The 13,108-nt window shown below is 46.4% G+C and overlaps 6 protein-coding genes across 6 annotated transcripts; 3 read left to right on the top strand and 3 right to left on the bottom strand.

Annotated features, from left to right (window-relative positions):
• The first annotated feature begins 749 nt into the window (after positions 1-749).
• F4822DRAFT_390965 (uncharacterized protein) lies at positions 750-2,540 on the top strand. Its single transcript, XM_051457079.1, has one exon. The coding sequence runs from the start codon at positions 931-933 to the stop codon at positions 2,122-2,124; it is 1,194 nt and encodes a 397-aa protein (XP_051318187.1). The 5' UTR covers positions 750-930; the 3' UTR covers positions 2,125-2,540.
• A 772-nt stretch (positions 2,541-3,312) lies between these two features.
• On the bottom strand, positions 3,313-4,575 carry F4822DRAFT_128823 (NAD(P)-binding protein). Its single transcript, XM_051452673.1, has one exon. The coding sequence runs from the start codon at positions 4,211-4,213 to the stop codon at positions 3,347-3,349; it is 867 nt and encodes a 288-aa protein (XP_051318186.1). The 5' UTR covers positions 4,214-4,575; the 3' UTR covers positions 3,313-3,346.
• A 548-nt stretch (positions 4,576-5,123) lies between these two features.
• On the top strand, positions 5,124-5,492 carry F4822DRAFT_425621 (uncharacterized protein; the record flags this gene model as incomplete). Its single annotated transcript, XM_051460371.1, has 1 exon — positions 5,124-5,492. One exon carries the CDS (start codon positions 5,124-5,126, stop codon positions 5,490-5,492), a length of 369 nt encoding a protein of 122 aa, XP_051318185.1.
• A 306-nt stretch (positions 5,493-5,798) lies between these two features.
• Positions 5,799-7,127, bottom strand: F4822DRAFT_425620 (uncharacterized protein; the record flags this gene model as incomplete). Its single annotated transcript, XM_051460370.1, has 2 exons — positions 5,799-6,261; positions 6,409-7,127. 2 exons carry the CDS (start codon positions 7,125-7,127, stop codon positions 5,799-5,801), a joined length of 1,182 nt encoding a protein of 393 aa, XP_051318184.1.
• A 1,675-nt stretch (positions 7,128-8,802) lies between these two features.
• Positions 8,803-9,596, top strand: F4822DRAFT_128425 (uncharacterized protein). Its single transcript, XM_051452668.1, has one exon. It carries the CDS (start codon positions 8,992-8,994, stop codon positions 9,409-9,411), a length of 420 nt encoding a protein of 139 aa, XP_051318183.1. The 5' UTR covers positions 8,803-8,991; the 3' UTR covers positions 9,412-9,596.
• A 185-nt stretch (positions 9,597-9,781) lies between these two features.
• On the bottom strand, positions 9,782-11,841 carry F4822DRAFT_425618 (general substrate transporter; the record flags this gene model as incomplete). The annotated part of the gene is made up of 9 exons (XM_051460369.1): positions 9,782-9,983; positions 10,043-10,242; positions 10,293-10,504; positions 10,555-10,729; positions 10,783-10,877; positions 10,931-11,079; positions 11,131-11,291; positions 11,346-11,554; positions 11,613-11,841. 9 exons carry the CDS (start codon positions 11,839-11,841, stop codon positions 9,782-9,784), a joined length of 1,632 nt encoding a protein of 543 aa, XP_051318182.1.
• Positions 11,842-13,108: the final 1,267 nt, after the last annotated feature.

Genomic DNA, 13,108 nt, shown 5'->3' with positions numbered 1-13,108 from the left:
GCATTAAAGGTGCAAGGCGTCTTTAGAAGAGGCACTTTCGCACAGGGCAGGTGACGAAGATCTGTAGTACCAAGGTGCCTAGGTAATAAGATCTCTAATCGGCCGGTGGCATTAAACAACTGCTTGCCCTATAGCACGAGAAATGTGAGTTGTATAATCTGTGGGCGTCATTTTTTAAAGAGGCGCGCAGCACGCCGGTATTTCCACTCATTCTAAGCCAACGGCTGAAGTTACACGAGAGCAATGGATAGGGTGGCTATGCTACGCATCTAGCCCTTAAATGTGCATTTCCCGAATTTTTAGCGCTTTAAGTCTTGCTTAAGACTTCTAAAGGGGGGTTATGCTGCTTACTCCTAGCGAAAATTGATACCCCTTTATGTTGCCACACCATCATAATACAGCAAAGTATCCCCTAAATTCGGTGAAGGTGACTGCATATCACAACTCGCTTGGATTTGATAGGTTCGATCAATTAAATGATACAACGCAGGTGAACATGTGCGGTGGCTATGCCAGGGCTATTGCATGAGCAGAGATAGGTAATAGGTTGACTGCCAGTTCAGCTGGCCACTTGACCCTGGAGGCTTAACTTATAGCAGTCACACAACCAATTAATGCATGTGTTGACGGAGTTTCTGCCTATTCAGCCTAGGGTGCCCAAGGGTACCTAGGTAACCAAGAGGTAGCATTCAATAGGCATAAATTCAAGCCGCTGCCACGCTTCAGTTGCCAGCCTGGCGTAGCGTTGGACTCTTGTCCCCTTCGAATTTTCCCTATAATTTCCCCGCCCCAGCCAGGGAAATTTTCCTATAATTGTCTGGCCATACCTAGTTGTGAGATAGATTGTTGCTAGACGCGACCGAATTTCAGATGATACAAGTAAACGATTTACCTACTAGAAAAAAGTAATTTTACAAGGATTTGTAGATTATGAAAGACTTCAGTGAGCTTGGTATCTCAGAGGGGGCCGGCGGTCTAGACAACAGGAATATAAGCAAAGCCTCACCAAAGCCCGACTCAAAAATTGAGATAGAGAGCGAAGACAACATCTCGTTATCCGCGGTTCTTCGTGAGCTACAGGGGGTTACTGTTGCCACAAAAGCAGACCAAGGCGACCTCAATTATATTACCCGTATTCTCACAACAGAAGCTGGTGCTAATCGGCCCCTCGAGGACCCCCCAGCACTCACGCTCCGCAATTGGCATGCTCGTCTCAAAAACCTTGATTTCGGCGAAAGCCAATACCATCGCGCAAGTCTGGCCGTTTCTATAGCATTCTTGTGTGAGACAGGCCGCCGAAACATCACCGTGTATCCTGCAGACCTTGATTTTGTGTGGTCTACAATTTACGAGGCTTTGGCGGACACTTCAATACCTTATACAGTGTCTCGTAGCTCACAAGGCTTCCTCACGATTGCTTTGTCGAGCCTGATAAAAGATGGAAACATCGAAGAACTCTTTCGCCTTCATGTATGGGAAGCCGACGGCCGTCGGGGGACCCCTGAACTGGCTATTCATTCGCACCAACCTTTTATCCAAAGTTGGATTCTCGCAGGCGAGGGCAAAGATTATACGTACGAAGCTTGTCCAGAGGATACCAATGCAAGTATAACACTTTCCGAATATGCCCTCACATGGAGCACAAATACGGCTGGTGAAAGCGGGAAGAACTATAAGGTGCATCCGATGTCTTCCACGGTCACGAACCAAAACAAACCGGTTCACATCGTTCAAAAAAGTGCTGCAAGCCATACTCGTAACATGACATACACGGTTCCAACGCATGTCTTTCACAAGTCAGTAGTTGCTCCAGGCACATTTCATGCAACTCTGGCCCTATTTGATAGTTATCGCGGTTTCCATCGAGATGCTCCAGTTTTGGGGCCATCTGATGGAACTTCATATACGGCGAAGAGGGATACCGCGACTCTAACGGCGCCGGAGCTGGCAAGAGTTGTCGAAATTGCACGCGAGCGGGAGTTGTCGCATATAAATAATATGAATTCACCGAAGATTCGCGGGGCTATAGCGTGGGCTGGGAGGATTGTCGGGTGGCTAGCTCTTTTAGTTATTGCCGTGATGTATGTGAAAGGGGTCAGTCCATTTTCCAGCGGGGGGGCTTAGTACAGTTCTGGACAGCATTGGACGCTAGTGGGGTTATAATGCTTTTATAGCACATGTCCCCCCTAAGGAGAGGCTCGCCTTGCACCTTAGGAGGTACCTACCTGGGTATAGTGGGTTTCAGCGCTATGGTACCTATGAATATAGCGCACTCTTGCTAAAAACGAGTTAACTATCGTGAAAAATAAGGGAATCCCCACCCGCATCCCCAATTCTGGATTAAACGGCTAATTAAGAATGGTATTGCGTAGAAGAAAAACGTTCGCATTAAGATAAATTCTTATTCAAATAAAACATAAAGTTTGCTGACATACGTTTTTCCAGTTGAAGAGACGTTGAAATTGAAAGAGCCGCGTTTTCCCCTTTTCTCTAATTGAGAAGTTTGCATGGGAATATACCGTACTGCGATAGCGGATTAATCAGAACAATAAGATATTAGGAGTATCGTTTACATACGATAGCGCTGCTTTTTATAGAGTGATTCTGTCAGTATCAATGGATATTACCTAGGTATTCATATGAGGGTGGCAATAACTATACGAAAACGCCCGGGCGCATAAGTACCTAACCCTCTTCTCTTCTTTTTTTCTTGTTCTTCTTTAATCACTAGAGCCTTGAGTTCAACAATATCGTTTTTGAGGGATAGATTGATTGTGGCCATTAAACATCGTATATTATAAATTACTCGCCACAGAATCGTCCCCGTGCTTGTACAGTCAAAGATTTCATATGGATACCGAGTCTTTATTCCCATTGGGAATACGCCGTAGGATGGGTATACGCACTACCAAAAGAGCAGACCGTGGCAACGGCTATGTTTGACCGAAGGCATGCGGACTCGCAACTATCATATTTCGGAGCTCTTGCATGTCTATGCTAAAAAGAAGGGTATATCGGTTTCCGTGGTCAATGAGCCTCTGGAATCGCAGCGCTGTGATCGGTGTCATATGCACGTTCGATGGGAAGACTTGTCCCACCAATGGGAAACTTGATAAAGGCCTGAATTTTAAGATATGCATGCTTCGTTACGCCATCGAAGTTCGCGGTCTATTGACGGAAAGCAAAATTCAAATCTTCCATGGCACTGGCTGCTATGTGACTGACCCATTCGCTTTCTGGCGCATAATTATTCTTGCGCCATCTCGAAATGTCGGCTGATAGGATAGTCTAATACCTTAGAGATTACCATCCCGAATCCTTATAAGGTGCTCAGAAAGTATTTACCCTATGATTGCTCTTTCGAAGCTTTCTGAATAACTTGTCCAACAACATCCAATCCATTCAACTTCCTAATCGTTCCATCAAACAGGCCGAAGGGCACCACCGCGGCGATCCGGGCGGCTAGCGCTGTTGCGCCCCTCCAAATGACAGACGGTGGGCTCTTCTTCAACAAGTCCTGCACAACCTGCCCCGCCCACTCATGAGCTGGTGTCCCCTCATTCTCAAGTCCCTCCCTTCGCATTGCCTTTTCAATTAACTCTCTTGCGGGTTCGTAGATAGAGCCCGGCGGCAGTGGATGTGAGCGCGATTGCTGCATATTCCTTACCAAATCAGATTTAATCAAGCCGCCTCTCAGGTCGATGACCTTGATTCCGAACGGCTCCAGCTCAAATCGCATGTTGTACGCGAACATCGCTAGGGCGGCTTTCGAAGCGTTGTATGAGACTTGGAATGGGATGGGCACAACGCTGGCAGCGGACGTATTGAACACAATCATGGCGTCCGACGACTTCACCAATAACGGTAGGAAAGCCTGCGTTACGGCAATATGCGCCCATACGTTGATGTCGAAGGCTTTCTTAGCTTCTGCGATGTCGATATCCGCCGCTGTCATAGGGTAATATTGCCCCGCGTTGTTGACCAGGATATCAAGACTCGACAATTTCTTAACACAGGCGGCAATAGATGAATCGGATAGCACATCTAGAGCCATAGTTTCGATGCCTAAAGATTTTAGATTGGCCATCTTCGAGGTATCCCGAGCCGTTGCGTATACGTGAAGGCCGGCCTTCTGAAAGGCTATTGCGAGGGCAGCACCCAGCCCTCCATCTGAGCAACCGGTTATGAGGACTGTCCGCTTATTGTTTGACATGGCCACATTAGAATGACAAGAAGAAGAGGGATTAGTTCTAATTTGTAGAGAATAATTGTGAGGATAGTAATGAGTTGATGTTATAAGATTGCAATTTAAAATGTAACCAACACCCTTCCAAGATTATTAAAATCGTCGTGTTGTCGCCCCGCCGTATATAAGGCGGACCAGTAATCAGTCTCATCGCGCAATCGCGGCTATTTACCGACAGACCGAACCAAGATAGAGATCTGATTCTCTCTACCAACCTTGGTAGGTGCGTAGGTACCTAGTCAGGTATTGTGACGAGTTACAAATGCGGACGTGTGGCACAGTTGAACGGGATAAGGAAATTTATGTCGCGAGATCTACCTGTTTTTATATAAATGTGTTTACAGCGAGGAACGAATAGCCTAAGGAGCCCCGTTAAAGCCTACTGAAATTACAGCGAGGGTTAATGCTTATCTCTCGATAACTACAGCGGTCGACCCGAGCAGGCTCCGGGGTTAAGAATCACTGTAAATAAAGCGCCATATTTCAGCGAGCAATCCAGCATCTGTCGATGATTTTACAGCGCAACCACCCGCTATAATTTATAGGGGGGGAGGGGGGTTCAACCACTGGAGCTACTCACTAAAGCTCACTAAACCATAGCACTCAATGCCTTGTATTTATTTTAATATTATCACTTATTATCTTTTTCTCTTTTTTTCTCTTCTTTCTTTTCTTTCTTTTCTTCCTTTTTCTCTCCTTTGTAAAGTTATGAAGGTTTAATTGGTTATAATTGAAAATAAATTTCTACTATTTCTTAGTACCTAGCAGGTCGAGCATGTCTCATAGGTACGGTATTTTCGACGTGCCTAATTTATCTCTAGGTACAGTACTATAGCGCTGGTTTTACTGGGAGAATTGGCGTGTTAGGGATCAATTGATGTCATGGGCGGGTCCTAATTTGGCCCGTCTTAGCCGTATATCCCCTATAAAAAAACATTCCCCGCAGTCCCAGCACTTCCATAATAATCTTGAAGCCACAATGGAGGAGGTCTTGAAGTTATACAAAGCAAAGGCCACTGCTGCTGCTGCAATCAAGCAGACGGATACACCATCGACGACCCCGGCAAAGAGAAAAGCGGATGCACCTCCCGCTGATGCCGTCGCTAACTATGGCAACAAGGAAGATCAAAAGGCAGCCGATGCTGACATCGCTGCCGGCAAGGAACCTGAGGATAACCAACCGCAAAAACGTAGACGAGGGCGTCCTCCGAAAAGTCGTGGAGAACAGTACGGCAAGCACGCATAGATGTCTCCTTTCTTTTCTTTTATGAAAGGGGAAATGTGATGAGCTGGCGTCCGGTGGCGCCCGGTTATTATGTATCTCTCTACTCTTCATAGCTTAGCTCTCTCTCTCTTAATTCATCATCATTCAACTCTTACTTGACCGTCATATTGCTCTGTTCCTAGCACATAAATTCCAGTGGCTACCTATCACGAATAGAGACGCAAGCTGCGGGTTAAAAAACACAAACCCGACTAGCGAAAATGATCAATATATGTAGAAGTCGTAGGAATAATATTGCTTTCTAAATCCCAGCATGATACCGTCATCCTAAAGAGAGTTTATTTTCATAGGCTTCACCGTAGCCCACCACCATGAGTATAGCGGCATTAATCGTGTCTCGTCCTGGATGCGACGATTGAAGATCTCACCATCTCGTTTGGCCCACATCCGCCGCACCGCCTCCCATGTAAACTCATTTCCGTCGATCCCAACTTCCGAGAGAGAGGCATGTTGTAGCACGCTTTCGACCCAAGCATGGCAAGCTCTCTCGCGCTCCTCCGTTAGCTCGGCTGATTCCTGTCGCAAGCTTGGAATAGCAGCCTCTTCTCTAGCCTGTAGGTCGAACAGAAAGCGCATCGCCACCGCAACCTTTACCCGCACGACGTCGAACCCTTCAGCTAACTTTCCCTCTTCTAAACCTAATGGAAATGTTTTCCCTTCCCTAACTAACCCCTCAAATGAAACGGGCCGGCTAAGATGTACATCATTCCCAGTCCGCACCATCAGCACGCTACACTCAGGCATCAGCCGCTCCAGCCAGTGTTGTGTCCTTCGAATTGCGGAACCGGCTGTATTGGGCACACCTCGGGCAACACGTTCTCATCGGCCACAAGGATCACGGCGCGGAACAAATGGCCCAAAGACAAGCCGTGATCACGCCACGTCTTCGCCGTCCCATCCGGCGGCGGGAAAATTATGGTTAGCAGAATCCTCGCAATACAACCGCACAACATCATTCTCGAGACACGTCTCCGTTGCATCGCAGAGCCGGTGGTGATCAACCAAAAGTTGAGGAATAATCCAGTCCGCGGCTTCGCTCTTCGGTAGGCGCAACGCCTTCGCGAAGAAATGTTGTCGCTGTAGATTGGGTCGCCCGCCGTGCAGCGTATACCATAAACGGTAAATATAGCAGCCTAACCGGCTGTCACTGTAGCCATGACGGTGGCCAACGGATTCGGGATTGGGACCGCCGCCCACGAAATACACAGCAGTCTGCTTGTTGGCGTAGTCGAAAATATCGGGGGACCAACATATGGGGACATTGAATTGATACTGGGGCGCTGGCGCCATTAGCAGACTACGCGCCCAGCCCGATAGGAACGTTTGGCGGTAACGTAGCCTACCGCATACTTCCTCGTGGAATCGGTCTTCGAGATGGCCCCGGACTAATTCCAGCTCTTCGGGGGTTAGGAGGGTGGATGCGACGCAGGTAACATATTTCTGGTTCCAGTCTATGTGGTCCGTGTACCTCGGGCCTGAATACGAGTCTTTAGGCACCGTATAAGGTGAGAACGTGGAGTCTATGTCGATTAGTATGTCCTCCGGCCCAGATGGGCTTGGCACCCTAGGTGGGTTTAACAGCTCGATATGATACATAACGCTTTAGTGATGCGGTGGTAGCGATGAAATACGCGAGCTATTGTGTTGACCAGAGGAAAAGGAATGCAATTATTACAACACAATAACCCCCCGAAAATTCCAGCAAAGAAGACCGGAGCAGATAAAATATAGGCTCAATTTTGCATCGACCTACGCAATTACGGCTGCGAAAGTTTATGATATACTAATGAATCCTGAATTTCGTCGTCCTAGCGCGTCGCCCCAAGCGTAAGGTGTGGTGTAAATTATGGGTGAGTCATTGCTCTAGATCAGTAGAAAGCGAAGGGGTTATGCTTTACTAGAAAACAATATACCATCGCAAGCATACTCTTATACTCTCTAGTCCATCAGTTCCAAATTAGAGGACGACGGCATACGATTTCGTAACAACAATATAACCGTGACTATGTAAGCATCAGGGGATGTTGTCATAGTTATAATATACAATCGCCATACAATGAAATATTTCACTATGACTCATCCCATAAAACCTGGCCAGAGCCTCTTAATCAAAAGCTCGAAAGATATTTATGGAACCAGGTACATTCTAACCATGGAATCAACGGCATTCATTCGGATTTATACTTGTTGAGTAACCCCACGTGGAAGATAAGTCACAATATACAGATATATACTCCTTTTAGATAAATACAGTAGTTACGATAAGTTTATAATATGCTATTAAAAGCTTGATATGTAACAAACAGATATCAGCAGTCTTCAACAATAGGAGTCGCCGAAGGTGTTCACTCGATTACTAAACTTAGAGCATCCTGTTGTCAATATAGCAGATGGTATACTTTATGTGATGAAACCTAGGTATTCTTAGCCTAAGCATCAGTTACTATTATTATGTAGAAAGTTCAGCTTCGCTTTCAGACGATTCATAACATATCCAACTGTACATCGTATAAGATTAATCGACAACACGGTATAATATTCTAGCTAGCTACTTCAGGCTCCATCTTCTAAGGTATTGAAATTATACAAACGAATTACATATTAATTGAGACAAGTTGGCTATGCTAGGTTAGTCAGCCCTAACAGCATATCTTATAACGTAATATTTGGTTGTGAACCGTTGTTACCCTTTCCGTAAGACAGAGAGTCACACAAGTTAGGTTCTTATGAATGTCTTATGAGTGATACAGGAAATAATAATAGCAAGATCTTCAGGGACGCAATCGTACAAGACTGACGATGGAACCTCCACCTGTGGTGGCTAGGTATGACAGCCCCTTAGTGCTGAGTATGAAAAGGGCGACATACTGGTAAATAGTAACTAAAAAGAAAAATCGTCAAAGCATCGAGTAGACTGTAAAGGCAAGCGGTAGCGAGTCTTTTCTTTCCTGTGTAGGTAGACTTCATTTCACTATTACGTCTCTTGTGTTACCCTATTATAATATATGGAGACATCATCTCTTACTGCTGAGTGGCTGGATAACTAGTAAATGTATGAGGTCAAGTCAAATCCTTTGGCTCTCTAAGTCAGATTACTTAGATATTTTGATAGACATGAACTACTAGTTAATCTATCTTACGATAATTACGGCGTATTGTCCGACGGATACCGTTCGAAGCGAGGTTACACCAGCAAGAGTTAGCGAGGCATCAGTAGCTGCATATCTTTCTTGCGAATGAAGCAATGGTCTTCTCAGGAACCATGATCCTCGATATGGATTATTGGTAGACGCTTTGGATATATAAGGATAGCAGTCCATCCCCTTTAGAGTCCTGAACTCAAACCATCAAGTCACATCCACAAGAAAAACCACAACTTATTCAAACACACATTCATAACCAATCAAGCCAACTAAACCTCTATCTTTCTCTACAAGCCAACAAACCCCCCAGCATCAAAATGAAGACCAACTGCGCCATCCTCCTCCTCGCCGCTCAAATCCTCAACATATCTGCGTCCCCCTCCCCAGCAGTCCTAAACGAAGACTGCGGGCCCTCAGGCCTAATGAACACAACCAATGTCCCCGAAGGCGTGGACCCAAGCGCCGTGCGCAAGTGCAGCGAGCATCCCCTCGGCCGCGTCGACCTCACGGGGCGTAGCGTAGGCCTCGTGGAGCGAACCTGCGTGCATGGTAACCCTGGAGGTTGCGATAACGGTTACTGCTGGAAGTCGTGTGGTGATGGTCCTTGGTGCTGGACTGCGCGTAATGGCGGGTTTGGTGATTGGTATACTTGCAGCAAGGATTCGGATTGCCTGACTTCTTACGATTGCGGGCAGAAGTCGGGTGGAAACTGCGACAAGTGTGGTTGCAGCTGCTAGATTAGGGGATGGAAATAGGGCCTGAATTTCTTCCTTAGGAGGGGTGAGACCATTATGGAATGTGTTCAGGTTGTATGTTATATTGTACCAATATTCATCTTTTTTTTCTGTACACGGTTTATTAGATTAGGATTGGGGGGGCAGTATTCACGGAGCATTCACTCATTAATAAACCACTTCGACCATAAAAACCAAATAATTTTTTATTTACGTACTAATTTGAGCCCATCGTATAAGAGATCGAAAAAGGGCCAGGAGTAGCCAGGTATATTTACAGACAATGTACATCGACTGCCTGGGTCCGATTTTCGTTCCCCGAACCGGCGTGGGGTGGCGTAAAAGATACCCGGAATCGTTCCGACGAGCGTTTTCAGGCTTTTTCATCCCCTGGAACCCGCTCCATGTTTTCCTTATCAACGAGGAACAGCTGGACTTGAGTGACATGCTTTCGGAATTTGCGGGGTGCGACTTTATCCTGGAACATCTCATCAATCTCAGCGGGTGTTCGACGGGTGATCTCTGGAAGGACGAAGAATCCGACAACACACGAGATGGCACCGGCGGCTCCGAAGCTAGTGAATGGGGTCAGAAATGTACGATGTCTTACGAGTAGACAGAAATGTTTACTTACAAGTATCCTGTTTGCACACTCCAAACTTTGAGCATAAGTGGGACCGTGTAGTTGAAAATGAGGCCAAGACAGTAGGATCCCATAAGCGCGATCGAAGCCGTTCTTGATCGAAGTTGTTGGCTAGGGATATCGACAACGTAAGAGTATGCGACTCCAGCACCGCCAATGACCCCAAAATTCGATACACATGCGAAGAATACCTATAAAGCTTAGCATGGTTCAGTGTGACTGCAAGCGGGGGTTTACGTACCAGAACGCTACCCAACTTTTCGCTCTGGTAGTCGAAAGAGCCTAGGATACCAATGCCGAGAATTGCCACAGTTCCGGCTCCAAATAGACCTAGAGTAAGCCATCGACGACCGAATTTATCTGAAATGAGAGAGCTTGAGAGGACTCCAACGAGTTGACAGACGGCGAGAATAATTGTAACAGTGAATGGGGCAGCGTTTCCCGCCAATTGGACTAGATTCTATTAGCGACAACATACGGCATCCGACTATAAGTCAACTCACAAAAGTACGTGGCATAATTGTTGGTAACAGACTGTCCAGCGAGTTGCTGCATTGCTTTCGGCCAGAATGCGATGAAGAGTCGCCAAGCATTGACGCCTTTGAAGATTTGGGCTATTTGATTCTTGGTTTCCGTCGTGATGAATCGCTCGTGTTCGACTGTGGCGACAATAATTGACTGGATTCAGTTAGCTAGAGCCTAGAAATGGAATAGAGTCCTTTATAACTCACCAATTCACTTTTCACATCATAATCGGGTATATCCTTATGTGTGGAGGCCAACACTTTCTCTGCGTTATCATACCTACTCCTCTGGACGAGCCACCCTGATTTCGTGTTAGCCCTGACTAAGACGTAATATTGGTTCTTGAAAACTCACAAGGACTCTCCGGGATATAAATGTTGATGAGTAGCAAGGCGGCCAGCATACCCCACTGCGTGTAGATGGTAATCTTGAAGTCATATGGATCGGTGATAGCCAATTGTCGTAGAGCGAGAGGTGCGAATATCTGTGCGCCGACATACCAACTGTAACCTGTCAGGAGAAGGAACGTGGAAGCCTCTATTCAATTCACTCACAACATGTATGAAGCAGTTAGAAAACCTCTAATTTGAGTGGGCGACTGCTCAGAAATGTAAAGAGGATAAGTCGCTTGCATCATGCCCAGGCCTGCTCCTCCGATGAGTTTAGCGAAGAGCCAGTAAAGCCAGTTAGATGCCGCCGACTCCAGTGCTACCGCCTATTAAGACTTAGTAAATAATTGGTTCATGTGAATAAAGGATGCGCAGCTTACAATACAGAGTGTTAGCCAAGTTATGTGCATGGCTACCTTACGACCTAGTCTGTCGGTTGCTAACTGAAGAAAACCCACTCCGACGAGTTGACCTGTCGACAGCATGCCTCCCCAAACAGCCACATGACTAGGGTTGAGAGCAGTAGCACCACCAGACATTTGACGAATGAAGCCCTTGTTCGACACAATGGAACTTGCAATCGCAACCTCTTTATTTTAAATCTAAAGTTAGCGAAAGCTGACAATATTGGCAGAATATGAACGTACGGTAACCCTCTAGCGCACCACCAAACGCACACAGCATACAGATCAATGAGATACGCCAGTAAATGCGTATGGCTTTCCACGTTGGTAAATCATCCAACGACGATCTCATCTGTACTGCAGCGCCAGAGGCGAACGCCTTGTCGATAGCCTTCGAAAGGTCGGCATTGTTGAGATCTTCGACTTGGTCGATGTGGCCCGTCATATTGGCAGATTGGTCGGCGGCCTTCATTGTGAAGCGATCCTGCGAATAGGTGATTACTATTATCCGTCACAAACCAGAAGCAGGAACACCACGAAAAATCTGAGGCTGGTAAAAAGGTTGCCTCTACTATTAAGGCCTATCCATTATAAATACCTTGATATATACCCAACTTGCAGTACCTCCAAGCATCCTGGGGTCGGATCGCTGATTTCCTAGCGTTCGGCAAACTGCGATGTTACCAGTGGATTCAACATATACATTTGCCCGTTGACGCGTTAGACTACACTCCATGGGATAGAAATCGGACCCAACTTACAGGGCCAGCCTTGAGCTCATCCGGGGATATACATCCCCATGGGTTAGTCTTCCGGGTCTAGTGACATACCCCAGGGGGAAGTTAATCATACTCTGCTCCACTTGAAGGCCCCCATATTCGTCCAATTCAACTTGACTCTCTAGTAACTAACTGGGTTCCTGGTTACCTGGCACGTGGGATTAGTATAAAATCTCCCATCTATGACGCGGATCTTTCCATACCTGGGACTTCTCAGAGTCTACAAGTTAAACTGACCAAGCCATAACGCTCTATGCCAAGCCCGCTCAACCAGGGATTAAGGAATGGCGTCTCTACCCGCCCTAGAGAAACCGTTGAAAGACTTCGGGATAGCAGTCCCGATACTATTAACTAAAATTTTATTCCATCGACCTCTTCTATAGCTTGCTGCCATTTCATTGGCGGGAAAGCGGCCGTCGTAGCTCAGTAGTAGGATTTCCGAAAATTTGGGAGCTATCGTTAGCGGCCTGAGAGGGGACAATGGGGACAATATGAGGGGAAACCTGGTAGAATTGACCCGAAGCGTGGGGTCCCTTTTATAATTACAGCACACTAATTGCGCTACGCATAGCAGGGTATAGGCCTTAGGTAATGGGCTGCGCAGGGCATAGGTCTACTATCAGCGTACTTAGAATCACTAACTCAACCGATATCCCCCGAGGCGGATTCATGTCTCCGTCACAGACTGATGTGAGGCTTCCCCAAAGTTTCGTATTCTGTGTGGAATTTCATTTTCCAAACGAATTAAAAGTTTTTTATAAAGAGGCTCTTGAAATCCCAAGTAACTTAATCATCTAGGTATTCGAATAATTCGCGATATCGCGAGCTATCAAGATGAGAATGTCGGTACTGCGATGATTTTGTTAAGTCCCTCCTGGTGCTCACGAATTTCAGGGGCATTTCGCTAGTTAATGACTAGCTTCGTAGGCTGGGCTCAGTGTCTGCCCACCACCCCTCCCC

Source organism: Hypoxylon trugodes (genome assembly GCF_022578975.1).
Source record: "Hypoxylon trugodes strain CBS 135444 unplaced genomic scaffold F4822scaffold_2, whole genome shotgun sequence".
Taxonomy (NCBI): domain Eukaryota; kingdom Fungi; phylum Ascomycota; class Sordariomycetes; order Xylariales; family Hypoxylaceae; genus Hypoxylon; species Hypoxylon trugodes.
This window is presented reverse-complemented; position numbering and strand designations above follow the sequence as displayed.

What these genes read in the sequence shown, in the direction of transcription:
- F4822DRAFT_390965 (XM_051457079.1), top strand. Translation starts at nt 931, where the DNA reads ATGAAAGACTTCAGTGAGCTTGGTATCTCAGAGGGGGCCGGCGGTCTA.
- F4822DRAFT_128823 (XM_051452673.1), bottom strand. Translation starts at nt 4,213, where the DNA reads ATGTCAAACAATAAGCGGACAGTCCTCATAACCGGTTGCTCAGATGGA.
- F4822DRAFT_128425 (XM_051452668.1), top strand. Translation starts at nt 8,992, where the DNA reads ATGAAGACCAACTGCGCCATCCTCCTCCTCGCCGCTCAAATCCTCAAC.